This window comes from Paroedura picta, chromosome 8, assembly GCF_049243985.1.
Source record: "Paroedura picta isolate Pp20150507F chromosome 8, Ppicta_v3.0, whole genome shotgun sequence".
Classification (NCBI taxonomy): Eukaryota; Metazoa; Chordata; class Lepidosauria; order Squamata; family Gekkonidae; genus Paroedura; species Paroedura picta.
In genome coordinates this window covers 95,348,469-95,374,600 of record NC_135376.1, presented here as the reverse complement: position 1 = coordinate 95,374,600, position 26,132 = coordinate 95,348,469, and the positions used below count along the sequence as shown (strand labels likewise).

The 26,132-nt window shown below is 49.0% G+C and overlaps 1 protein-coding gene across 4 annotated transcripts in view; it reads left to right on the top strand.

Moving 5' to 3' along the window:
• Nucleotides 1-26,132, top strand: part of LOC143843979 (heparan-alpha-glucosaminide N-acetyltransferase-like) — a 271,359-nt gene that overhangs the window by 45,174 nt on the left and 200,053 nt on the right. For 3 of the 4 annotated variants that reach the window (XM_077350869.1, XM_077350872.1, XM_077350871.1), the window contains exons 5-6: nucleotides 15,602-15,671; nucleotides 19,574-19,628. In XM_077350869.1, coding sequence (XP_077206984.1) covers nucleotides 15,602-15,671; nucleotides 19,574-19,628 — 125 coding nt within the window. Of the gene's footprint in view, nucleotides 1-7,566; nucleotides 7,734-15,601; nucleotides 15,672-19,573; nucleotides 19,629-26,132 lie in introns of those variants that run through there. The other variant, XM_077350873.1, reaches the window with a different exon arrangement.

The following is a 26,132-nucleotide window of genomic DNA, read 5'->3' as shown; positions in this document are numbered from 1 at the left end:
CTAACCAAATGAGCACATTTGGAAAGGTGCCACTGCATCCTTTCAGAAGGGTCAGTGAAGCAGAACCATCGATTTTGTTCCTGGAAATGATCCAAGCACAATGTCTCCTAACTCCAAACTTACACCTTTTAAGAAGCTTTCCAGATGAAAAGTTTCCTCAGAACCTCGTGGTCAAATGTTCCTCCTCCTCTCTTAAATGTTCCGTCTATACGGGTTGGGGACTGAAGAAGTGGTGATGTTAATTATAAATGACTAACCCAGGGGTAGGCAAACTGTGGCCCTCCAGATGTCCATGGACTACAGTCCTGATGAGCTCCTGTCTGCATTTGCTGGCAGGGGCTCATGGGAATTGTAGTCCATGGACATATGGAGGGCCACAGTTTGCCTACCCCTGGACTAACCTCTACAGAGCATTTTGTGCGCTCAACATGATTCTCACCCATTCCTTCTGCCATTCTGCTCCTCGCTGTGGAACAGATTGTCCCTATAATTTATGCCATTGTAATGTGAAAATGGCCCCAATCTGGATGGCCCAGACTGCCCCAAGCTCAGCAAATGAAGCTAAGCAGGGTTGGTCCTTATATCTATTTGGACGGGAGACCACCAAGGAAGTCCAGGGTTGCTCCACAGAAACAGGCCATGGCCAACCACCTCTGAACCATCTCTTGCCTTGAATTCCCTATGGGGTCACCATAAATCGGCTGTGATTCCATGGCACATCCCCCAACAATTTCGAAATAGACCATGTGTATGTACGTGTGTGTGTCTTCAACCAACCTAAAACAAAAAAGGGTTGTGTGCGTGGGAAGGAGTATCAAAGAAACAAGCAAGCAATTGAGAACTCAAATTTCCTCAACAGGAAGTACAGTTGCTTGGTTATTCCTTTACTAGTAAAAAAGCCCATTGTATAAAGAATACAATGGGCTCTAGCAGGCAGGGGCGAGAGCGAGGGACGGAAGGCTACCAGAAAGAGGGCAGCGGCTCCTCGGTGGCTCCTCGGCGGGTTGGGCTGCGGGTTGGGCGGGTTGAGCTCCTCGGCGCGCACCTCCGCGGCTCCTGCCTGCTGCTCCTCGCTGGCTCCTGAAGTGGCTCCTCGGCGTGCTGCGGCTCCTCGGTGGCCCGTGGCGCTGGCGGGCGAGTTGCTGCTGCTGCTGCGGCTTGGCGGCACGGCGAAGCATGGCCCCTCCGCCGATCGCGGGCCAGGCACCGCCGTTCGCTGGGCGGGCGCCGCCTGGGATCGCAGCGCCGCTTCCTCTGGTGATGGCGGCTCTTCCGGCGCCAACATTCATGGCGCCACCGTCGATCGCGTCGCTGCCGCCGCCCGCATCTCAGGTGGGTTCTCGGTGGGAGTTGTCGGCGGTCCTGCGGCGGTGCCGGCCTGACGCGGCGAGAGGCGCGAAGCGCCTCTCGCTGCATCAGGCCGCCGGGTAGGGAGCCCCCGGTAGCCGCGTTCTGCGCGACTGCCGGGGGCTCCCTCGATGGTGAGGGGTTTGGAGATCAAGTTGTATAAGGAAAGGTTGAAGGAGTTTAGTCTGTTTAGCCTGGATATAAGGTGATTAAGAGGTGATATGATCACCATCTTCAAATACTAGAAGGGCTATCATATAGAAGATGGAGGAGAGTTGTTTTCTGTTGCCCCAGAGGGGCAGAACAGAACCAATCGGTTGAAATTAATTCAAAAGAACTGATGCCCTGACCAATCAGCAACAGACTACCGCACTATGTCAATGACAGAGTTGGAGGTGCAGAGGAGGGGGAGGAAGTTAATCCAGCAAAACATAAAGACCTACACTTAATACTGTGGCTTTTGGAGCAATTTTCTCAAATGTAGCAATTAAAATCTGCTCCTGGATATCGTGGGAAAGAAGCAGTGTCACCACAGATCAATCATGGACGTTGCAGAGTGTAAATTTAAAGCGTTAAATATCAGATTTGAAATTGAGTGAGGTGTAGATGAGTTTTTAAAATTTTGGGTCACCGGAAATAAAAAGCAAAGTCTCAACCAACTCAAGGCAACCCCCGAAATATGGGTTTTTCAAGGCAAGGGCTGAGCAAAGGCTATTGCCTTATACCCTACTGAAGTTTCACCATTCACCAAACTCTTCTGGCTCCACCTCCCCCAGTCTCCCATTATTTCCCAATCTAGTGCTGTCAGTTGGAGGTGACCTGGGAACCCTACGGTACATGGAAATCACCTTGTTTGGTGTAAATGGCCTCAAGGCAATGATGCCTAAGTTTTCCAGGTTCTCTGTTTGCTCAGCAAGCACTCTGCCTCGTAGCATCTGGACCTGGCTTATAACATGGGAGAGCGACACGAAGAGACCCAGAAGCAAGGGATGCAGATACTATTTTAAATGAGAAGAAGAAGAAGAAGAAGAAGAGTTGGTTCTTATATGCCGCTTTTCTCTATCCGAGGGAGGCTCAAAGCGGCTTACAGTTGCCTTCCCATTCCTCTCCCCACAACAGACACCCTGTGGGGTAGGTGAGGCTGAGAGAGCCCTGATATCACTGTTCGGTCAGAACAGTTTTATCAGTGCCGTGGCGAGCCCAAGGGCACCCAGCTGGTTGCATGTGGGGGAGTGCAGAATCAAACCCGGCATGCCAGATTAGAAGTCCGCACTCCTAACCACTGCACCAAACTGGCTCTCATTGAGTGGATTGATTTCAGCTTTAATTCGTATGCCGACCCTGAGATGGTTGGGCCAAGATGGGCAGTCCTATTAATCTAATTACAGGTAAATTTGTCCATTTTAAAAGCACAAACAAAGGTCTTCAGCACTGAGACAATGGCTGCTGCCTTTGCAGGGAATGCAGCTTTGCCACCACTTTGTTCAGTTTCTATTTTCGATGTGTCTGTCTTTGGTGTTCAAGGTCGGCACTGAGAGGCAAAAGAGAAATCTGTCCAAGGCAATATTTATGAATGGGCTTTCATCCTACTCTAATTGAAATGAGTGTTGAGTCATCTTCCCCAGTAACTTTTCAAGGAGACAAATTTGACTGAATGGAGAGATGAAAGCCATGAACGGGGCTCTCCAAAAGAGAGCAGAAAACGTGGCCAAAGGAGTGTAAATCACCACCCTGCAATTACACTGTAAATGCTAATTTGTCTCGACTTTCATTTTTAGCTGTTCCTCTAGAGTCTTTAGGATGAGAGAACTTTTATAGTGTGAGTAGAAGCCAGAAATCAAAGTAATGTGAGAATGTAATACTTATGAAGCACTCTTTGGCCTGGTTCTGGCATAACGCAAAGCCATGGTTTATTAATGTTGTGAAACAAGGATTTGGCTCCTTCCAATCTCGCCTTGATGAATTCTGATTTCATCACCTTTGCTCTTTCCCCGCCTCCCTCCCTCCACAGTGACCCAGCTGGCAGCTCATCCTGCTCCCTGTAGCACCAAGAGATCAACCTAGGGTTGCCAACCTCCAGATAGGCACTGGAGATCATCCAGAATTACTGCTGAGTTCCAAATGACAGAGATCAGTTCCCTTGGAGAAAATGCAGTTTCAGAGGGTGGACTCCATGGCATTATACCCTGGCTCCACCCCCCCCCCCCAAAAAAAACCCCACAACGCTTCAGGAATTTCCAAACATGGAGCAGGGAACCCAATTTCTATATCAAATGAAATTATCACCAAGGTTAATGGTGGCTGATAAACCAACTTGATACCCTGGTTTCAGATACTGGTTTGGCACACCCTAAGTATGTACAGCTAGCGGAGTAATGATGTTTTTGCATGATGTATGACCTAATCACCTTTTCAACTGGGATTCGGGCCATGATTCTATGATTGTATGATTCTATGTCAGCCCTGTTGATCCTTCTGCATCTATCAATGGCCTGTTTGCCTGCCTTGCCTCCCTGGGTTGGTTGGTTCTCCTTGTTCCTGGGCCACTCCCAGAGGGATACTATTGGGAAGAAGAGGTCTTCCGGATAAGACCCAAATTGTGGGGTCCAACAGGGCTTGATCCTCTCTCCAATGTTAACATAAATATGCCCCCTCTTGCGTTTTGGAGTTGGGTGCCTTTGGTATGCTGATGAGATGCAGCTCTTCCTCCCACTGTCTAAAGCTGAATCCATCTCAGTTGGAGGCCATCTGACTGGGGAAGACTGAGATGGGAGACTCAACAGTGTCCAGCTGACAGCTGCAGACTCTGTAAAGAGTCTCTGGGTGTGGTTGGATTCTGGATGAACAAGTGTCCCTGGGTAGCACAGTGAGCATTTTTTCACCTGCGCCAGGCCCACGAGCCGGCTGCTTATTTCTCCAGGCCAGACCTTGCCACTTTGATCCATGCAATGGCCAACACCTGGGGATCAGTTGTGATTCCAGGAGATCTCATAGAATAGAATCATAGAGTTGGAAGGGGCCATACAGGCCATCTAGTCCAACCCCCTGCTCAACGCAGGATCAGCCCTAAGCATCCTAAAGCATCCAAGAAAAGTGTGTATCCAACCTTTGCTTGAAGACTGCCAGTGTGGGGGAGCTCACCACCTCCTTAGGCAGCCTATTCCACTGCTGAACTACTCTGACTGTGAAAATTTTTTTCCTGATATCTAGCCTATATCGTTGTACTTGAAGTTTAAACCAGGCCTTGTCTGGAGGCTGGCAGCCCTGTACTGTACCTGCCTGCTAAAAATGTTCAGAAACAGTACCTTACAATTATTACATTGCCACTGGCTCATGCCGTCTAAAATGCCATAGGTGCTGTTAATTAGTATTAACATACTGGTGAAGGAGGAAATGGAATGGACTGATCTTTTTAGCCATCACCAAATTGCCTGATCTGTCACACCATAACATCAGAATCAAGAGTTTTCCTGGTGGTCCCAAATCTGTTACTGGTTTTCTTACTTGTATCCTGCCCCCCCTCCCCACTATACTTTGGTTTGCTGTTGGGCCATGGCTTATGTATGACTGCAGAGACCGGCCCAGTGATTGAGGGCTCTACTGAAAAAGCCCACAACACCCTGCGGCACATTGACTCCCTCCCCACGTTCGTCAGGGACCTGTTCCCCTAATTATTGCACGCACAATGAGCTCCATGGGAGCGATGCAGATGGAGCCACAAGTCCCCACACCTCAAACTAGGCCTTTCTGGGCCTGTGGAACAGTTGCTCTCATGCGGTGGGGAAGGGGCTGTGTGAATGGGCCATCATCCAAAAGCAACGTATCCCAAATGTGGATCGGAGACCGGCTGGTTTCAAAGGGATTACTCCAGACAAATGAGCTCAGGATTCCCTCTTTAAACTGTAGCAAATTGGGAGATAAGCAGCACTCTTGAAACTTTTCTAAACAGGCAAAATCACTTCAAGATGTTCTTCTGCGTAACCCTCCCTTAGGCAACAAACACTGACTTTTGTATTTGTGGAGTATCTGAGTTTCTATACTTAAAAAAAATTACATCATATGAATCTAAGAAGAAACTTGCTGGATCTGACCAGTAGTCCAAGGGATACCATCCTCTAGGTGGGACCAGGAGATCCCCTGGAATTACACCTCATCTCCAGGTGACGGAGATCAGTTCCCCTGGAGAAGATGGCTGCATGGGAGCTGGGCTCCATAGTGTTATACTCCACTGAGGTCCCTCCCCACCCCAGATCCTGCCCACCGCCAGCTCCTTCCCCAGAGTCTCGAGGCATTTCCCAACCCATCTAATCCAGCATCGTCTCACACTATGGCCAGCCAGGTCCCCTGGAGGGCCAGCTGTGGGAAGATGTAAGGTCTGTCATGTGGATGATTCTGCAGTATATGTATACAATGTTGCAGGGGGCATTGGAGGTATTCTTCAAATAATCTCTTCCTTTTTTAGTGCAATGTTAGTTTGCAATCTTCAAATAATCCCTCCTGCGGCTCATTTGGAAACTTCCTGCTCCCTTGAGCACCCCTCCACCTTGATTGCCTCCAGAAGAACAGATTCAGGTGGGTCACCATGTTGGTCTGAAGTAGCACAACAAAAATAGAGTCCAAGAGCACCTTTAAGACAACAAAGATTTATTCAAGGCGTGAGCTTACGTATGCAAGCACCCCTGAGGAAGTTTGCCTGCACTTGAAAGCTCACACCTCGAATAAATTTTTGTTGTCTTAAAGGTGCTCTTGGACTCTATTTTTGTTGTCCAGAAGAACAGGTAGGCAGGACTCTTTTTCTCCTGTCTCTTTTATGTACTTGTTTCTCTCCTGAACAAAGCTATTTATTCTGTAAGCAGCTGGTGTTCTGCTCTTTTGCACATTTAAAATCTGCCAGCACCAATAACAGTAAAGTACACAAAGCAACTGTTGTTTTAACGGCCAGATAATAATCGATACACATTTTTTTTTGTTATCTCGAAACCCGTTCAATTGTATTTTACATAAAAGAAAATAATCTTGTACCAAGGTTAATTCTCCACAAAACCATTATCTTCCTTTCTTGTATTTCGTTTAGCTGTTGAAGAGACTTGAGCACAGATTTCAACTCCAAAGCGTAACACCCCTTCCAGATGAAAACAGTGGAGAATATCCTGTATCCCTAAAATCCCCTTGATAAAGCCAACAATGAAACATCAGGAAGGAAGGAAGGGGTGTTCTGCTTTGGAGTTGAAATCCGTGCTCAAGTTCCTTCAACAGTCGAACAGAAGACAAGAAAGGAAGATACAGTTTTGTGGAAAATTCACCTTGGTACAAGATTATTTTCTTTTACTCGATTTAAAGCCCGTTGTACTTTTAAATACAACAGGCATGAGAATGGGGGGTGGGGGGAAAGGAGGCCTTCTGGGCCCAGGGGGAAGGACTGCTTCCCCTTGCTTCCCCCCCCCCCCGGCCGCAGCACGGCCTTCCCCCGGGCCCAGAAGCACCCTCTGGATGCGAAGCAGGCCAGGAGAACAGAAGGGCGCAGGGGAGAAGGCAGCGGAGGACGGGGCTGACCAGGACGGAGGCAGGGGAAGGTGAACGGCCAAGAATGTGAAGAGCAGACAGCTGGAAAGAAGGGAGACATTGCCTGGAGGTGGGGGGGGGGGGTTTGTTGTTGCCACAGACACAGGAAACCCTCTCTCTCCCTCCAAGATGGATGTGCCATCCATCCATATCTAAGTTCTCTACACAGATAAACAAAATGAGAGTCCAGTGGCACCTTTAAGACCAACGAAGATGTATTCAAGGCACGAGCTTTTGACCGCAAGGACTGTTCCGCAGCCTTAGTTTGCCACCCACCCCAAGCAGTTTCTGGCTCCTCAGTGTGATCCTCCAACTGGATCTCTGCTTGCTTGTTCTGTAAGTCATCCACCTCCTAGAGGTTTCTGGCAGCATGTATATGAATCTATCTGGATCTCTTCCTCCCCTGGTCTCCACAGCCCCCTCCCTTCCTCTCGGCCTCGCCTTCAGGCTGCACCTTCCCAGTGGAGCAGCAGGATCCACGTAGCCACCGCTGCTCGGCTGGGAGGGCAAAGACTGAAGGCAAGGCAGGAAGAGTGGAGGCTCCCCCCCCCATCTCCCAGCCTTGCCTTTGGCACACACCCTGCGGCTGCGGTGTTTGGCCTGGGACAGTGCTGGAGAAGACTGGGCAGGAAAGTGGAGGCGAGTGGCCCGTGCTGGGCATGCTCCCTCCCGGAACTACCCGGGAGGCAAGAGGACATGGCTGGGACAGTGGTGGGCTTCCTGGCCCCGCCAACCAGAAGGAATGGACATGGGCATGGGCCAGCCACCTAAGTACTCGGCAGGCATGTGGATGCGGTTTTGCTCGCAGCCCCCACCCCCACACGGTAGGAACGAGTGGCTGGGGGGGGGCACTGGGGTTCCAGGGCTTTCGGCTGACCCACGAGGTTAGCAGAGGCGGCATGGTGCTGGGCTTCCTAACTGCCCCCCCCGGAAAGTGGAGGTCTGGTTGGTGCTGGGAATCTGCCCCCCTCCCCCGTCCCCTCCCCCGTCCCCTCCCCGCCCTGCCACCTGGCAGGCAGGCAGAGCACCGAGGCTCCTGAGGCCGACCTGTGTTCGGCGAAATCTAGCGGCCAAATGGCGGCCAGCAGGCCTCTGTAGGGCGGGCCTTAGTCTGGGCAGCCAATCAGAAGCCTGCAGGTTTTCTGCAGCCTCTTTCTGATAGGTTTTTTAAAGCCAGGACAGTCTCCTTCCAGGGGGGGGCGGTTTCACAAATATTAAGAGGAGGAAAAAGTGTTAAGGATGTGAAACCCAACTAAACTTGTTTTGAGATAACAAAAACTTTGTATTAGTTGGCCTTTAAATCAACAGCTGCATTGTGTATATTACTGTTGGTTTTTGCCTGTTGTTTCCCATACTTTGTTGCATTTGCTTAAACACCAACAACAGGGCATAGAGGCTGAGACCTTCATAAGAACTTACAAAGAGCTTTGCGGGATCAGACCAGTGGTGCATCTAGTCCAGCATCCTGTTTTATACAGTGGGTAGTCAGTTTCTCTGGATGGCCAACAACAGGGCCTAGAGGCTGATATTTCCCTGATAAGAACATTAGAAGAGCTCTGCTGAATCAGACCAGTGGTCCAAGTCCAGCATCCTGCTATTGGGGCAACACCCCTGCCCGTTTCAGCAGCTTTTGAATATCTAGCTTGGCAAGATTAAAGGAGAAGAGTTTGCTTTCTAGGTAAATGTGGTGTATGTCTGCATGGAAAATAAGAAAGTGTAGACAAGTGTATGAGTGTAAATTTATGGGGTGGAAGTATTATCAAAATGGACTCATAGGTGCTTGAGCCAACAGGATGAGAGTCCTGCATGCCATCAAAGCACAATGGACGCATGGTGCTCCCAGAACCCTGGGGTTTTCAAGGCAAGTGATAAGCAGGGGTGGTTGCCATGGCCTGCCTCTACCCAGCACCCCTGCTATTCCTTGCTGGCTCCCCTAGCTGGGTTACGCCTCCCCTGAGGAAATATCCACTGAGACACCAAGAGAATGAGACCCTCCTCAGCACTCAATTGGCTGGTGGATATCCTAGGGTACCAATATATATTTTTAATGTAAAATATCATTTTAACGTTTAATGTTATCTATAATTATATATTTAGGAGCCTCTTGTGGCGCAGAGTGGTAAGGCAGCAGACATGCAGTCTGAAAGCTCTGCCCATGAGGCTGGGAGTTCGATCCCAGCAGCCGGCTCAAGGTTGGCTCAGCCTTCCATCCTTCCAAGGTCGGTAAAATGAGTACCCAGCTTACTGGGGGGTAAACAGTAATGACTGGGGAAGGCACTGGCAAACCACCCCATATTGAGTCTGCCATGAAAACGCTAGAGGACGTCACCCCAAGGGTCAGACATGACCCAGTGCTTGCACATAGGATACCTCTACCTTATAATTATATTCATGAACTGATGTGAAGCTCATAGGAAGAGCTGGCTATAAGAATTAACAATTTTTTATTTACTCAAGTACTTACCAGGCCAGGGCCAACTCAGCTTTCAAGATCTGATGACATTAGGCTACTGAGGTTGTCCTACCAATGACTAATAATGGGTGATGTCCCTGCCTGAATTGCTTGTTACAGGGGGGTAGGGCCTCCTCACCCATGCTTTCTGATGGCCGCAGGACTGAATTGCTGCCTCTTCCCCTTCCCCTTCCCTTCCCTTCCCTCCTTTCCTTTCCTTTCCTTTCCTTTCCTTTCCTTTCCTTTCCTTTCCTTTCCTTTCCTTTCCTTTCCTTTCCTTCCTTTCCTTTCCTTTCCTTTCCTTTTGGACGTTTTACATGACATCGTCAGCATCCAGTGTCCCTTCCTTCCTTCCCTTCCCCCTTCCCTTCCCTTCGTGGTCTTGGGGGACACCACAGTCTCCCTGCCCTGGAGCCAAGGACAGCAGCAGGACAGCCTCTGAAGATAGATATCTGAGTCTGCTCAGGGAGCTGGGATTGGATTGGCCACCAAGGAAAGGCCATTGTGATGATTCTCCTGGCCTCTGGAACCCGGAGGGGTCCTGTTGCCAGGGTGAGGCCATCAACAGAACGGGGACAGAACAGTCCGGAAGAGCATCAGTTGGCCGAGGGCAGGGGAAGGCGGCTTGCCACCAAGGCCCAACAATGGAGAATTGCTAGAGTATTTGCAAGTATCATTTACTTTCAATCATGAACAGGTTAAATTGAAGTCTTTATTAGCTAGCTTAACACAGAGCTAGTTGGCCATGGATTCTTCCTGCTAAAAGGGGCAAAGAGGTTTGGAGGGGGGGGGGGAAGGAGGGTTGCTGTTCTTTGTTTCTGAGAATTAGTTACAGCCAGTATCTGAGATTTGAAGAAGTGCAGAGAACGAGATGCAGTAGAACAGAGCTAGACATTGGTTAGGGCAATTGTTTTCCCTCCCTGTGACCCTTCCCAGTTTTTATCATGAAACCTCTCTTTTAGGGAAAGCTAAACACTTTCTAGTGAGGGGCAGCCCCTTTGCATGAGCCACACTTGGAGCCCATCTTGGACTCCCATAGTGTAGTCAGCTCTCTGGGGAGAGGGGCCCTCCCAGCTCCTTGCTGCCTCCCTTCTGAAACTGGACTTCTTCCCAGTGTACAGGCTGCCAGTCTAGGGCTGGATGGGGCTTGTAGCCCTACCAGTAAGCTTGGGGATGCCTGGGCCTGAGCCCAAACCATCCAATCAGCTGTGGGCAAGGCTGGGCAGGGCTGAATCAACACCACCGATCAGCAATGCATTGGGCAGAGGCAGACTGGGTCATGCAACTGAAATAAGGCCCATTTGTAAGTTCAGGACCTGGAGGTTGGCAGCCGGATGCTCAGTAGTTGGAGTTTTGCTTTTGAGAATCAGTCCTTAAAGCAGGGGTAGTCAAACTGCGGCCCTCCAGATGTCCATGGACTACAATTCCCAGGAACCCAGCTGGCAGGGGCTCCTGGGAATTGTAGTCCATGGACATCTGGAGGGCCGCAGTTTGACTACTCCTGCCTTAAAGTCTCTCTTGGTGGCCCATTAGAACAAGCATTTTTCAACCTTTTGACTATACCCCGCTTTTCACTGCCCGAAGGAGTCTTAAATCGACTTGCAAATCACCTTCCCTTCCTCTTCCCATAACAGAGACCCTGTGAGGTGTAATGAATGCGCTCTAAGAAAACTGCTCCGTGAGAATAGCACTACCAGGGCTGTGACTAGCCCAAATGTCACCCAGCTGGCTGCATGTGGAGGAGGAGTGGGGAATTAAACCTGGCTTGTAGTCTTGGCCCTGAAGGAAAGGGGGAAACTTTCAGGCATCAACCTGATGTCCCCCCTTAGTATGCTAGAAGTCTTTGGGTTTCATAAACGACCCCTTCTTCCTCCTCTTGTTCCTTTTCCTTGAAGAAAATTGACTGAAGTCTAAGCAACAGCAAATGAAATCTTTCAACCACTTGGAGGTGCTACGCCACAAATATATGGGAAGGAATGGAACCATTCCCTCTGCTTCTAGTGAAAGAGAGAGATAATGTTCAAGACAATGCTCTTATTTTAACTTCATACTTTCCTCACACATTTTATTTCACCCCTTCTGCCTCTCTGGTTTCAAAGTGCAATGATGGGCTTGTGTTTGGCAGAATCAGTTTCTTTTGATTAAAGACAGAATCTCACTTTTGCATGATGTTGAAGGACAGTTCTCCTTCGATGATGGACATTTTGCATGCCCTCCTGACTTCTTAGTCAGGGTTTTGATTTCAGAGGCTTTGGCCCGTCTTCCGTTTCCACATTTCATTGGGAGGAGTTAATTTGCATGTTCTTATTCTTAAGAGCCTCTTGTGGCGCAAGAGCCTCTTGTGGCGCAGAGTGGTAAGGCAGCCGTCTGAAAGCTCTGACCATAAGGCTGGGAGTTCGATGCCGGCAGCCGGCTCAAGGTTGACTCAGCCTTCCATCCTTCCGAGTTCGGTAAAATGAGTACCCAGCTTGCTGGGGGGTAAACGGTAATGACTGGGGAAGGCACTGGCAAACCACCCCGTATTGAGTCTGCCATGAAAACGCTGGAGGGCGTCACCCCAAGGGTCAGACATGACTCGGTGCTTGCACAGGGGATACCTTTACCTTTACCTTTATTCTTAAGTGTTTTGACTGTTGAAATGAATTTGAGGAGCTATGTGAGGTGCAGTGCTTGTGTGCTATCAACTAGCATTTGTGGCATGACATTATCATAGAATCACAGAGTTGGAAGGGGCCATACAGGCCATCTAGTCCAACCCGCTGCTCAACGCAAGATCAGCCCAAAACATCCTAAAGCAAAACCATCCAGTCAGCTGTGGGCAAGGCTGGGCTGGGCTGAATCACCACCACCCATCAGCAAAGCATTGGGCAGAGGCAGACTGGGTCATGCAACTGAAATAAGGCCCATTTGTAATTTCAGGACCTGGAGGTTGGCAGCCAGATGCTCAGTAGTTGGAGTATTGCTTTGAGAATCAGTCCTTGAAGTCTCTCTTGGTGGCCCATCAGAACAAGCATTTTTCAACCTTTTGACTATACCCCACTTTTCACTGCCCGAAGGAGTCTCAAATCGACTTGCAAATCACCTTCCACAGGTGTTTGAGTTTGACTTGATGCTTCCTCTAAAATAGGGGTAGTCAAACTGCGGCCCTCCAGATGTCCATGGACTACAATTCCCAGGAGCCCCCTGCCAGCAAATGCTGGCAGGGGGCTCCTGGGAATTGTAGTCCATGGACATCTGGAGGGCCGCAGTTTGACTACCCCTGCTCTAAAAGATAGAGCTGCAGATGAATTCCCAATCCCCAAGGAACCCTGCTCTTGCCTCTTCCACCACCAAAAAAAAAAGTAAATTAGCAACCATAATGGTCAAAACCTTCCCAGTTTCCCTGTGAGATGTGAAAACCATGTTTCTTCATTTCTGAATGCATCCTTTGCTACTATTGTGAATTGCCTGGAGATTTGGAGGTGGATAATGGGGAGGGTCTTGTGGCCTCTTGTGGCGCAAGAGCCTCTTGTGGCGCAGAGTGGTAAGGCAGCCGTCTGAAAGCTTTGCCCATAAGGCTGGGAGTTCAATCCCAGCAGCCGGCTCAAGGTTGACTCAGCCTTCCATCCTTCCGAGGTCGGTAAAATGAGTACCCAGCTTGCTGGGGGGTAAACGGTAATGACTGGGGAAGGCACTGGCAAACCACCCCGTATTGAGTCTGCCATGAAAACGCTAGAGGGCGTCACCCCAAGGGTCAGACATGACTCGGTGCTTGCACAGGGGATACCTTTACCTTTACCTTTAATGGGGAGGGTGGAATTTGGGGAGGGGAGGGACTTCGTACAGTCCCACATACCAAAACAGCTGTTTTGATGTGTGCTGCCTGGAGATCAGGTGCAATTCTGGGAGATCTCCAGGCCCGACTAGAGGCTGGCATCCCTAATTTGTGTTGATCTTGAAACCCAGGAGACTTCAGCAATTTGTTTTCCCTGACTTGACCGAGGACAAAACAATTTGCAATACTGCAGATGTCAGATGCCCGCAGGAGGGTATTCTAATGAGGCCCTTGGCTTTAGAAGAGGAGGAGGAGACGCTATGCACAGAAGTGGAGCGAGCCAGTTCAGAAAGAATGGTGTGAGGGGGAAAAGGTCTCACAGAAAAGTTCTAAGCAGAGTTTCAGCCTTCTAAGCCCACTAAATTCAGTGGGCTTAGAAAGGTTTAACTCTGTTTAGCAGGCGTGACCAAACTGTGGTTCTCCAGATGTCCATGGACTACAATTCCCATGAGCCCCTTCCAGAACAAGGAGGGAGGGACATCAGTGGAACATAATGTCCTAGAGCCCACCCTCCAAAGCTGCCATTTTCTCTCGGGGACCTGATCTCTATTATCTGGAGATTAGTTGTCAGTCTGGGAGAGCACCAGGCTCTACCTAGAGGTTGGGGGCCCTACTGTTCAGGCACAGTGCAGTTTGTCAGTGGTCTCTGAATCTTGTTGGCTCACTGAAGCTTGGGCTATATCCTAGGAAGATGCCTTTAATGTATTGGTGCTCACTCAACGGCAGATTGGCTGGCTCTCATTGAGCTTGGGAAATAAGCAGGGTTGGACGTGGCTGGTATTTGGATAGGACGCCAGCAAGGAAGGCAGCTGTAGGAGAAGGCAATAGCAAACCACCTCTGCTCATCCCTTACCTTGAAGAACCCCTTGGTTCCGGGGTTGCCTTGAGCAGGTTGAGACCCCATGGCACACAGTTTTTGCCCTGACCTGGGCTGTCCAGGCTAGCCTGCTCTCGTCAGATCTCAGAATGCTCAGCAGAGTCAGCTGTGGTCCGTAGTTAGATGGGAGTCCACCGTGGTCACTCTGCAGAGGCAGGCAATGGAAACCACCTCTACTTGTGTCTTCCCTCGCAAACCCTTTGGGGTGGCCCTGAGTCAGCTTACAGCCCTGACCTAGATGGCCCATCCTAGCCTGATCTTGTCACGGTTCTCCTAGTATCCTAAAGACTGCTAGTAAAGTACAATCTAATAAAGATATACGGGCTTTAGAATTGTACAATCTGAGCATTTTAGGGGTAACCAGGGCACTTTCACACAAACCTTGGATTTTGCGATGTGAGATGGCCAAATCCAGTTGCAAACACACCAAAGAGGATTGAAACGGCATTATTTAATACGTGAGGAAATGCCTTGTGTGTGAAAATTCACCCTAGCTACTTCGGTCCCATCCTAAATCGGGGCTACTCAGAATCCTACCAAAGTCCATTGGATGGGGCTTACTCCCAGGAAAGCGTTTGTAGGATTGCCCTGTAAGCCTTTGGTAGATAATGTTGGAACGAGACTTTGTGGCTTTAGACATACTGGCAGGCTACTCATTCGATTTGTATTATTAACTCGGTTGGAAATAGTCCAGTAGCATTATGTTTGATTGGACTTGTGTCTCTCTTCTATTGTGTGCTTGATGAATAGATATTGCTTGCTGGCAGGCATATAAATCCAGTCGGGTTTGTCATCAGCTTGCAGTTACAGGAAGCAGCAGGATATGATGTTACAGAACTGGCTTGGGATCGGGGTGGGGAGCAGGGAGAGAGGATGGGAACTCTGGGTTACAAATGAACAATCCGAGTGACATACAAATGATGGACAACACCAAGGGGGAACCCAGTTATTATTCTTAGTAGGTTATTTATAGTTTGCCTTTCTCTCCGATACTGAAGACCAGGGGTAGTCAAACTGCGGCCCTCCAGATGTCCATGGACTACAATTCCCAGGAGCCCCCTGCCAGCGAATGCTGGCAAGGGCTCCTGGGAACTGTAGTCCATGGACATCTGGAGGGCTGCAGTTTGACTACCGCTGGCTTAGTGCATAGTAAAGTTTGCCTGGATTTATCCTGAACCCCACGTATATAATGCAGGAGGCCGAGGAGATGAGTTTTATGCTGACGCGTCCCAGACCTCTGCCTTTTGTAAGTTCCCCTTTGTGCTATTTTAACCGTATCCTTAAAGCCTATATTGCAAAGAGGTCTATAGGAGGCCTATATCATATTATTTTTTCAAATTGCTAGTGGGATGAGTTTCTGCCCTGCTGATCTCCCTCCCCCCCTGATGAGAAAGTCCTGCAAATGGAATTGCTTCTTGATGGTATAGGTTTTTAGCCAAGACACCAGTTTATTTGCTATGTATCTTGAAAGGGATGGGGGGGGGGGGGGGGAGAAAGTAGAATCTTGAACCATAAATAACAGGTGCTATGGGTTTTCCCCCCTCTCCAGCCTTGTGGATTGCTTTTGCTGTTTTGGCTGCTGTGACTCTTCTGTATTTCCTTGGATACTATATCTCCATGTAAGTATGCATTTCATTTTACATAACTTCCATATTATGGCTGTATTAGATGCTGGAAACCATTGGAGACAACCTCTTTTCCATTAAAAGTGTATCCTAGCCCAGTCTTGTCAGCATTTGGGAGCTAAAATTGGCCAGCTATGATTAGGACTTGGATGGGAGACCACCAAAGAAGATTGGAGTTAGGGTTGTGTGGAGCAGCCAAATCGGCCGTTCCAGGGCACCACGGCCAGCGCTGCACCGCAGGGAGGAGCAGCCGTGCCCTCCCCCCCTGCGGTGCGGTGCTGGCTGCAGCGGCCTGGAACGGAATTGGTGTTGCTATGCAGAGGAAGGCGATGGCAGACTGCCCATGCTCCTCTCTTGCCTTGAGGTCACAGGAATTGGTTGTGACTTGACAGCGGAGGAGGATTGTATTTGAAAGGCTCCACGGAAAGGATTGTGGGTGGGGGGAAAGGATCCCTGTTTCCCACCCTCTGCCAAGATAAGCACAGCATATGCCATTATATAAAATGATCATTATGAAGAAGTATTTGAGAATCTGGAACAGAGCAGCAATGTCCAAAGTAATTACAGTTACCTGCCTGGAGATAAACAATGGCTGGAAAGATGTCTTAAAAAGTGATCTTATTAAAAATGGTCTTCATTCATTTTTGGCACGAAAAATTTAGCAGCAGTGCTGATCTGTAAGAACACCCCCTGTATTTAATATGTGGTAAATGTTACTATTTAAATATCATTATGGGTTCTTGTGTCCTATGGGCTTCATTCCACTCATCCTGGAGCCTTCTCCAAGGGGACACCTATAATTTCTGAGAATTTGTTCTTTCAAAAGATATTTTTAAAAATATTCAGTTCTATTTAAAAAACCATACAGACATTATAAGGTTCAATTCCCCATCCTAGCTAGAACATCATCCCATTCATCAGACTTTTTACCAGGCTACATATGGACTAGTTTACTCAACTGTACACATCCCTTCAGTTCTTCTAACCACTCCTCTTTAGTTGGGCTTATGTCACTTTCCCAGTAATTAGCAATGGCTGATCTTGCAGATCATTGGAGGATCATTGTCCATAGGGTTGTGATGGGTCGGCCATGACTTCACAAGTAACAACAACAACAATTTTGCAGAGGTTACAGCAGATTTTCTCAACCAGGGTCTCTTGAGGGCCCTGGAAGGGTTTCCCAAATGGGTGGGAGTTAATTCATTTTTTATATATTTCTTAAGTTTGTTAAACAACTCCGCAAATGGCCAGTGATGGGCCTGGAGGCAATGAGAAGGGGAGGGGCCCTAGGTGGGCATGGACACACGTGTGCCTTCCAACCATATTCTGCATTATTGCGCCACCTCAGGGGTTTCTCAAAGCCTAAAGAATGTTCCAGGTAGGGTTGAGCGCTTTGGCTCGGTTTGGCCACCTCAGCAATCACTGAAGCCCGAGGTGGCGCGTAGGAGGCCAGTGCTGTGGCATGGAGAGGAGGAGTGGTGGTGGCACACCAGCCGGCAGCCGCACAAAGACACAGAGCTCTGCGCCTGCATGCGGCCACCGGCTAGTTCCACTTAGTTCCAGGGGTTTCTCAATGGCAAAAAAGTTGAGAAAGGCTGGGTTATGACACTGAAAGTGAATTATTGGTACCTATTAAGGCACCTTCAAGGCCATCCGCAGCCTGGGCACTGACTACCTGCGGGAACCCCTCTCTGCCTACATCCTTCTTCGCTCTGCAAATACCAACCGATTGGTGGTCCCTGGCCCCAAGGAAGTACACCTGGCCTCAACCAGGGCCAGGATGTTCTCAGTCCTGGCCCCTACTTGGTGGAAAGAGCTCCCATAGGATATCCGGGCCCTGAGAGAGCTGGTTCAATTCTGCAGGGCCTGCAAGATGGAGCTCTGCGGCCAAACTTTAGGTTGGGGCCAGTGACCCCATAACATCTAATGTCCCCTGCCCCTCCCCCCATATCAACATGAAGTTGATCTGATGGGGCTAGAATAAGTTATTTTAAAATGTTTTAATAGTTTTAATCCATGACTGTTACAAAATGTGGTGTTGTACACTGCCCTCTGAACCAGCTTGATGGGAAGGTGGTATAAAAATTGAACAAACAGTCTGCAGAATTCAATAGGAAACGTTTCAGGGTGAAATTTACCTGCACCTTGAGAAATTGTTCTAGAAATCGTTTCCCAATATTCTTTCAGAAGATAATACAACAACATGCAAGAGTGGCCAGACTGTGGCTCTCCAGATGTCTGTGGACTACAGTTCCCATGAGCTCATGGAAATTGTAGTCCAGAGACATCTGGAGAGCCACAGTCTGACCACCTCTATTATGCAGAAAGGAACATCTGATGGGGGTGGAAACGTCAAGTCAGACTTAGGGTCACCCCATGGGGTTCTCAAGGCAAGGGGTGGATGGAGGTGGTTGGCCATTGCCTGCCTGAGTGTGGCAACCCTGAGCTTCCTTGGTGGTCTCCTATCCAAGAACCAGCCAGATAGCTGATGAGATGAGTCTGCTATTCCACTGCTTTATTTTCCCAACCAAAAACAGCTCTTGGAAAAGCTGCCTGGAGGTTTACCCCAGCGGGGCATTTGAGGTTAGGGGAATGCAATTGGAGAAAGAATCAATCCTTCCTCACAACTTCAGTTACAAGGCAGCTTAGCACTAGAAGAAGAAGAAGAAGAAGAAGAAGAAGAAGAAGAAGAAGAAGAAGAAGAAGAAGAAGAGTTGGTTGTTCTATGCCGCTTTTCTCTACCCGAACGAGGCTCAAAGCAGCTTCTATCTGCCTTCCCTTTCCCTCCCCACAACAGACACCCTGTGAGGGAGGTGAGGCTGAGAGAGTCCAGATACTACTGAAGCAGAAGAAGAGTTGGTTCTTATATGCCACTTTTCTCTACCCGAAGGAGTCTTAAAGCGGCTTACAATCCCCTTCCCTTTCCTCTCCCCACAACGGACACCCTGTGAGGGAGGTGAGGCTGAGAGAACCCTAATATTACTGCTCGGTTAGAACAGTTTTATCAGTGCCGTGGCGAGCCCAAGGTCACCCAGCTGGTTGCATGTGGGGGAGAAGCGGGGAATCAAACCTGGCTTGCCAGCTTAGAAGTCCACACTCTGAACCACTACACCAAGCTGGCTACTGTTTATTAAAGAGAAACCAGCTGGAGAGCACATTGCAGCCTTCTGGTCTCTCATCTGGCTTGACTTGCAAGAATCAGAACCGTCCTTTCACAAATCAAGTAACTTCTGTTCTTTCAGTCTTTTTGTGGTTTTGAAGAGTCATCTGTGAACCTGTTAGGTGGTAAAAAGCTCTTTAAACCAAGTGACTTCTAATATTGATTACTTGATTGCATAATAATAGTAATGACTGGTTTTTATTTGTACTCCGGCCTTTCCTGTCAACAAATACAACAACCTGCCAACAAATACAAAAACAATCATACCATTTAGGCATTTAAGCATTTAAAACATTAAAAAGTCCTAACGTTTAAAAAAAAAATCTACCCGTGTAAATTTGAGCCCTTCTCAGGGTTGGCCAGAATTTAGGGGGAGGTATGCTGGCAATGGTTCATGGTCATTGTAGTCTATGGACATCTGGAGAGCCACAGTTTGGCCACCCGTGGCCTATGATGTTATTTCCCGCCCTCAACCATGGCAGAAGAGCGAGATCATGCATGCCCTCCGGAATTGTTTAAGGTGCCACAGGACCCTAATCTCCTTTGGCAGTGTTCCACCAGGCTGGGGGCAAGGCCAAAAGAGCCCTGTCCCTGGTTAAACCCAGTTTCGTATCTTTAGGGCTGGGGACCATGAACAGATCTTGACTTGATCTTTCTTAACCCTCCTTTTTGTATGTACGTGTAGGCATCTTGGTTCCATAGACTTGATAAGTTTTGGCCTTTTTAATTCTTGCAGGCAACAGTGTACCCAGGAGCGCTGCCGTTGGCTTCCATGTAAACCCACCTCTCATGTAAGCAGATGTCATTTGTCATGTTATATTACACTTGATTGTGAAGTATGCATATTCTATATGTACTCTGATCATACATGTATACAAGCCATTTATGGTTGCCAGCTCTGGGTTTAGAAATTCTTGGAGATTTTGGGGATGGAGCCTGGGGAGGGCTGGATTTCTGGATGGAAAGGATCTCAGCAGGCTTTCTCAACCAGCAGGATGTAGTGAAACTCTTGGGTTTCTTGATGGCCCTAGAAAAGTTTCCCGAATGGGTGAGAGTTCATTCATTTTTAATGTTAACATTTATTGGGTATGATCATATATGGTCACGTCACCCCCACACACACACACACACCAAAATGACCAAAGATGAGCCTGAAGGGGGTGGGAAGAGGAGGGGCCCTGGTAGGCATGTCCATAGCTCTGCTTCCCAAGGATATTCTGCATAAGCACACCACTTCTGGGGTTTCTTGAAGCCTGAAGAATATTTCAGGGGTTTCTCTATGGTAAAAAAGTGGAGAAAGGGGGGGAAGGGAAACAGCTGATATGACCATGTATGGAACCAGCCCACTTCTGCCTGGCAGGCCCAGTCCCATCCTTGCCCACCCTATTCTGGCTGGTTGACAACTCCAGGCGGTTGGCAAAACAAACTCTCTGGGTAACCGTCACCACCACCTGGCTAAAGCAGAGGTTCGCAGCTGGGGGAGCCAGGACCCTGAGCTGCCCCTTCTGCTCCTGAGGCCTCTGTGTCCTCCCCCAGCCCCAACTCCTGAGCACTGTGGGGGATGAGATACTGCAAGGGTCCCCCCCCCCTCTCTGGGTCTTCCCTTTGCACTAGGCTAGCGTTTCCAAGATGGGGGAGAGAACCTTCATGGACCAGAGAACCTTCCAGTTTATAAAAGATTTATTCAAATAACTAGTTTTCACAAGCAGATCTTCAGCACAGAGTTAAGCAAAACAGATGAAAGAAACTGGATGAGACGCAGTCCTTCTGTCCCTCCCTCTGCTAAACCTACCCCATCTGGTGTTAAGTTCAGGGCAGGCACCTTTGCTTAAACAGGTTCCAGAGTCTCCTTGCCTTGCTCACATGTCCAAGATGGCTGCTCGCCTCTTCTCCCAAGGGCAGGCTCCCTCCCAAAAAACCCCAAAGACCCTTCCTTCCTGTGCTTCCTCCCACAGGAAGCCCCTCGCCTAGGGATCCTGGGAAGGAGAAGCTCTCCCTCCCGCCACTATAGGTACTTGCTTCCTGACCAGGTCAATTGACATAGGAAAGGGAAGGTGAGCAGGGGCTTAGCAGCCCCTCCCCCTCTCTCCCCAGCCCAGAGTGGGAAAACTGCCCCTTTGGAATAGCAAGGGAGGTATTACGTCACATCTAATACATGTTTAACAAATATATATTTAAAATTAATTAACTCCCACCCATTTAGGAAACCCTTACAGGGCCATCAAGAAAGCCCAGCATTTCAAAAAAACAAAAAAAAAAGCTTTGTTGAGAAAGCCTGGCTTAGTCTGTGTGTAAACTATTTGGTTTGTATGGCCCCGTCTAAACACCCGGAAGAAGTTCCTGACAGTTCGAACGGTTCCTCAGTGGAACAGGCTTCCTCGGGAGTTGGTGGGTTCTCCATCTTTGGAAATTTTTAAACAGAGGTTAGATAGCCATCTGACGGAGAGGCTGATTCTGTGAAGGCTTAAGGGGGTGGCAGGTTACAGTGGATGAGCAATAGGGTAGTGAGTGTCCTGCATAGTGCAGGGGGTTGGACTAGATGACCCATGAGGTCCCTTCAAACTCTATTATTCTATGATTCCATGATTCTATACTATGATTTCCCCCAGCAAAGTCAAAAAGAACTCAGGGTTGCATTTTTCGGATGAGAAAATTGCAAGGGAGCAAAGGTTTCCTTTTCTGCCCTCACCATCCTGTGCAGTACAATAATCCTAATAGCTAAAAATGCAGAAAGAAAAAATGCAGAAAGAAACATCGTTGGTGTGTAGCACAGCCTAAGCAACACATGTGGACATCGGGGTACAGACAGGTCCTGGTTCCCATTAGTGGCCCAAGTACTTCCTTCTTTCCAACTCTCTGGTCTGCTAGCTGATTGTATCCCGGGGCTCTTGCATTGTATTCCTGTCTTGCTCAATAATGTTTTCTGTCAAGACAATAGGCTGGGTGATATTCTCTCTTCTTCTCACAACCCCCCTCCCATGGAATGCCTTGATGGTAATAAGAGAACAGCTCTAGGGTTGTGTGCAGCGGTGTCCAAATTGGCCGTTCCACTGCGGCACTGGCTGTGTCAGCCTGTAACGGTCGATTCGGATGCCGCCACGCACAACCCTAAACAGCACTGCCAGGACAGATCTGACTGGTGTCAGAAGCAGTAGATTGGATGATTGCTTTGTAAAAATATATATAGCTGGTGGTCAGAAGATCCTGGGAGGGGTGTATTTTGAGAGAAGGGATTCTGAAACCTTTACATTCTTTTCAGGCTCCTCTTGGGATGTGACATGTCCAGGGGCTTCAAGCAGCCAGGACCAGAACTTGTGTGTGTTTCCAAGTGAAAGTCCCTGTAACTGGAAACCGAGGCCCATTATGTGCACATGCTGGATAATGCACTTTCAAGGTACTTTAGAAATAGATTTTCCTGTTCCGCACAGGGAAATCCAGCTGCAATTGAAAGTGCATTATCCAGTGCTGCATAAAGGGCTCAGGAGATGGAGCTAGAATCAGGAGCCCCTTGTTGACCAAAGGAGGTCAGAAAGCTAGGCTTGCAGTTTCCAGACAGTAACTCACCAATTGAGAGCTCTATCATATGGGGCAATATTGCCCCTGTGGACTAAACCCTTCTCTTTCTCAGCTTTCTGCCTCTCCTTTCCGCTTGAGCCAGAACCACTTACTTATTTCAGGATCTCCCCATCCTGCTGCTGTATAGCCTGTTCATTATGGGTTGGTGTGCCAACCTCCAGAGAGCCAATATGGTGTTTTGGTTAAAAGCAGTGGACTCTAATCCAGGGAGCTGGGTTTGATGCCCCGTTCCTCCTCCACATACAGGCAGCTGGGGGACCTTGGGCCAGTTACACAGTTCTCTCAGAGCTCTCTCAGCCCCACCTGCCTCACAAAGTGCCTGTTGTGGGGAGAGGAAGGGAAGGCGATTGTAAGTGAGACTCCTTCGGGTAGGGAAAAGTGGGGTATAAAAAACAACTTCTCTTCTGAAGAGCTCCAGGAATTACAACTAATCTCCAGACCGCCAAGTTCATTTCTCCAGGAGCAAAATAACTGCTCTGAAAGGTGAAGTCCATAATTTATGTCCAACTGCGGTCCCTCCTGTGCCCAAACTCGATCCCATAGCCCCAGAAGTCTCCTAATCCAGAGCAGGGTACCCATTTTATGGGGACTAGACACTATCTCTCCCTGTTGCCCCCTTCCTTGTCCTAGCTTCTTGGCACCCTTCCTGTGGCCCCTTCTATGTGAGGGCCACCCTCCCCTGGAGACTACCACCTGGCAGACATCTCAGGAGGCCTCTGTGACGTGTTGCTCTTGAAACCTTTGACTGTTTAAACTGCTGCCACCATCTGTAGCCTTCCCTCAGCAACCGTGAGGAAACCCTTTAAGATTTAACAAAGTTTTATGTTACACAAGTACCTAATTGGAAAAATTAAGGACTGAAACGTGAGGCAAGGAAGTTACAGTTTGAACAATAACTATACTAGGGTGACAAACTTAGAAAATCGAATAAAGTTTGATTCCGGTGATACCTTTAGAACTGATGAAGTTTAATTTGAGGTGTTACTTCATCCCCCCTGGCCCTTTACAAGACACTTCAGGTGTCATTGTCTCCCATCACTCCCAGATGGGACTATCTCATTGCTGGCATTTGCTGGCAGGGGCTTCTGGGAATTGTAGTCCATGGACATCTGGAGGGCCGCAGTTTGACTACCCCTGGCCTAGGCCCTATTGCATCCCTGAGTCCGCCGCCAGAATGCACCACCATTTTAGGGTTTGTTTTTTAACAGTCAGAACTGTTGCAGGGGCACAATACTGCTGGGGCCACAATGGGGTGGGGGATGAAGGATTAGGCTTGCCAGTTCCAGGTTGGGAAATTCCTGGAAGTTTGCAGTGGAACCTGGGCTGGGTTTGGGAATGGGAGAGACCTCAGTGGGATGATAATGCCACAGTTCTGGAGATCAGTTCTAATTCCAGGAGATCTCTGGGCCCCACCTGGGGGTTGGCAACATTAGTCAGGTACCTCATGAGGGTTTTCAGCTCCAGGTTGGGAAATACCAGAAAAGTCTGAGGGTGGAACCAGAGGAGTTCATCATCCAAAGGGGTCATTTCCCTCCCATTGAACTGATTGCTGATGCCTGAACAAGGATGTCTTGTTCTAATCCCAGGAGATCTTCAGCTACCACCTGGATGTTGGCAACCCCATACATCACTCAAGACCATTAGATCCTTTACAGCAGGAGTGGCCAAACTGTGGTTTTCCAGATGTCAGTGGACCACAATACCCATGAGCCCCTGCTGCTGCTGGCAGGGGCTCACAGGAAGTGTAGTCCATGGACTTCTGGACAACCAGTTTGGCCACTCCTGCTCTACAGGCTTATACAAGGTCTTCTTTGGGCAAATTTTAAAAAATCTCTTTGGCCACTCTTGTACCATTCTAACAATGCTCTCTGTCTGGCCACTGGTTGCTTGTCTAGAAGGGCTAGCAGTGGATTTGTGTCCCTCAGGAAAACACAAGGGCATTCATGATACTTCCAGGCAGTCTGTACTTCAGACTGACATTATGCATCATCCGTCAGAAGAGACATTGCTCTGAAAGAAGAAAGGAGAAAGCCAGTAATGAGAGAGACAAGGATGCAAATGTTTTGACTTCCTTTGCCCCAGTGTGGTACAGCCTGGATCTCATTCACTGGGGACGTCTTGTCCTTCTGCGAAGACAAATGGATCACAGCAATGAGGTGGCTTCAAATGGAAATGAAGCCGGAAGAAGCCCAAGATAGGGCTGGAAGGCACGTGAGTCTGAAGCACCACAGCACGCCTGATCCAGAGAGCTGGGTTTGGAGGACTCTGTATTTGCAGGGCCTCTGTGCCCATTCAGCCTTCTCAGTCCTCTGACTGTGGAAGAGAAGACGCTGGACAGGATCGGTCTGGCGCAGAACTGTGCTTCTTATAGTCTTATGACCCCCTCCCTACGAAAGTCCGATCTAAAGGAGCGTGGCCCATAAGCAATTCTCCTGCAAGGTTTTGCTTTTTTTAAAACATCCTGGGCCACAGGCGGGTGCTCAGCGGCTGATATGAAGCAGCCTTCCAGATCGAAGGGCAAACATCTACAGCAGCTTTCCAGTTATTGCTTGCAAATACCAAAGCACAAATGAGGCAGCAATTTACTTAAAGAACTGTTTCCATTATCAGTGAGTCATCTTCTTTATTAGATGAGAAAGGCAGGAATGCCAAGTCTCAGGGCACCAGAGCATCAGTCAAACTGCTGAAGGATGGTCAGTACTTTTCCACAAATCAGCCCTAGTCAGGAGTCCAGTGCTCTGGGTCACACAGTGGCCAAAACCCAGGGAGCCATCAGGAGGTCCACCAGTGGGGCCAGAACTCCAGAAGCCCCCCAATGTTGCCTCCCCCACAAACCCAGAAGACAAAGCATCCCTGTCCCAGGCAGAGTCTTCCATCTTTATCTTGTGGCTAATTCCACTGATGGACATCGTCCCCTATGGTTTCCCAGACTTGGCCGGCATTCTCTGTCCCAGGCCTCTAGCGGTATGTGCTTCGGCTCGGTTCGGCCGCCTCAGCAACCGCCGAAGCCCGAGGCAGCCAGCTTCGCTTCCATGATCACTGAGGTGGCCGAACCGAGCCCAAGCACACAGCCGTATCCCCCCCCTTGTCATTCTTCCAAGCCTTGACTTCTTCCGCCTTGCCTCATAGGAAAGGCATTCCATCGTTCTTTCCCAGTGCTACCTTTGTTGAAGTGCAGGGCCCAGACTACGGTACACAGCAGTCCAGACGAGGCCTCACCATGCATAGACTTATTACGAGAGTGGCTGATTTGTTTTCAATCCCCTCCTTAATAACCCCCAGCAAACCTCTTCATTGCAGCCGCGCGTGGAGTTAACAGGGACTGTCTGATCTCCTTTGGGGGAAGGTGGGATGCACATGTCATCCATCCCATAGAGCTACCAACTCCAGCCTGGAAGATACCTGGAGATTTTGGAGGGGTGGCGGCGGCTGGGGATGGCAGGATTTGGGGAACCTCAGCAGGGTGCAATGCCGTGGAGCCCACCCACCAAAGTAGCCACTTTCTCCAGGGGAACTGATGTCTGTCATGTGGGGCTCAATGGTGACAGAGGGAAGCCTCCCAGCCCCACCTGGAAGCTGTTAACCCTCTCCTGCCTTTTATTAAGCGTAGCACAGGACTGCCCTACCAGAGACGCCGTGTGCTTGGAATGCTCCGCTCAACATGTGCCATTCAGTGTTCGGTGTCATCATAACTTTCCTTCCTTGCATCCTGCCAAGTT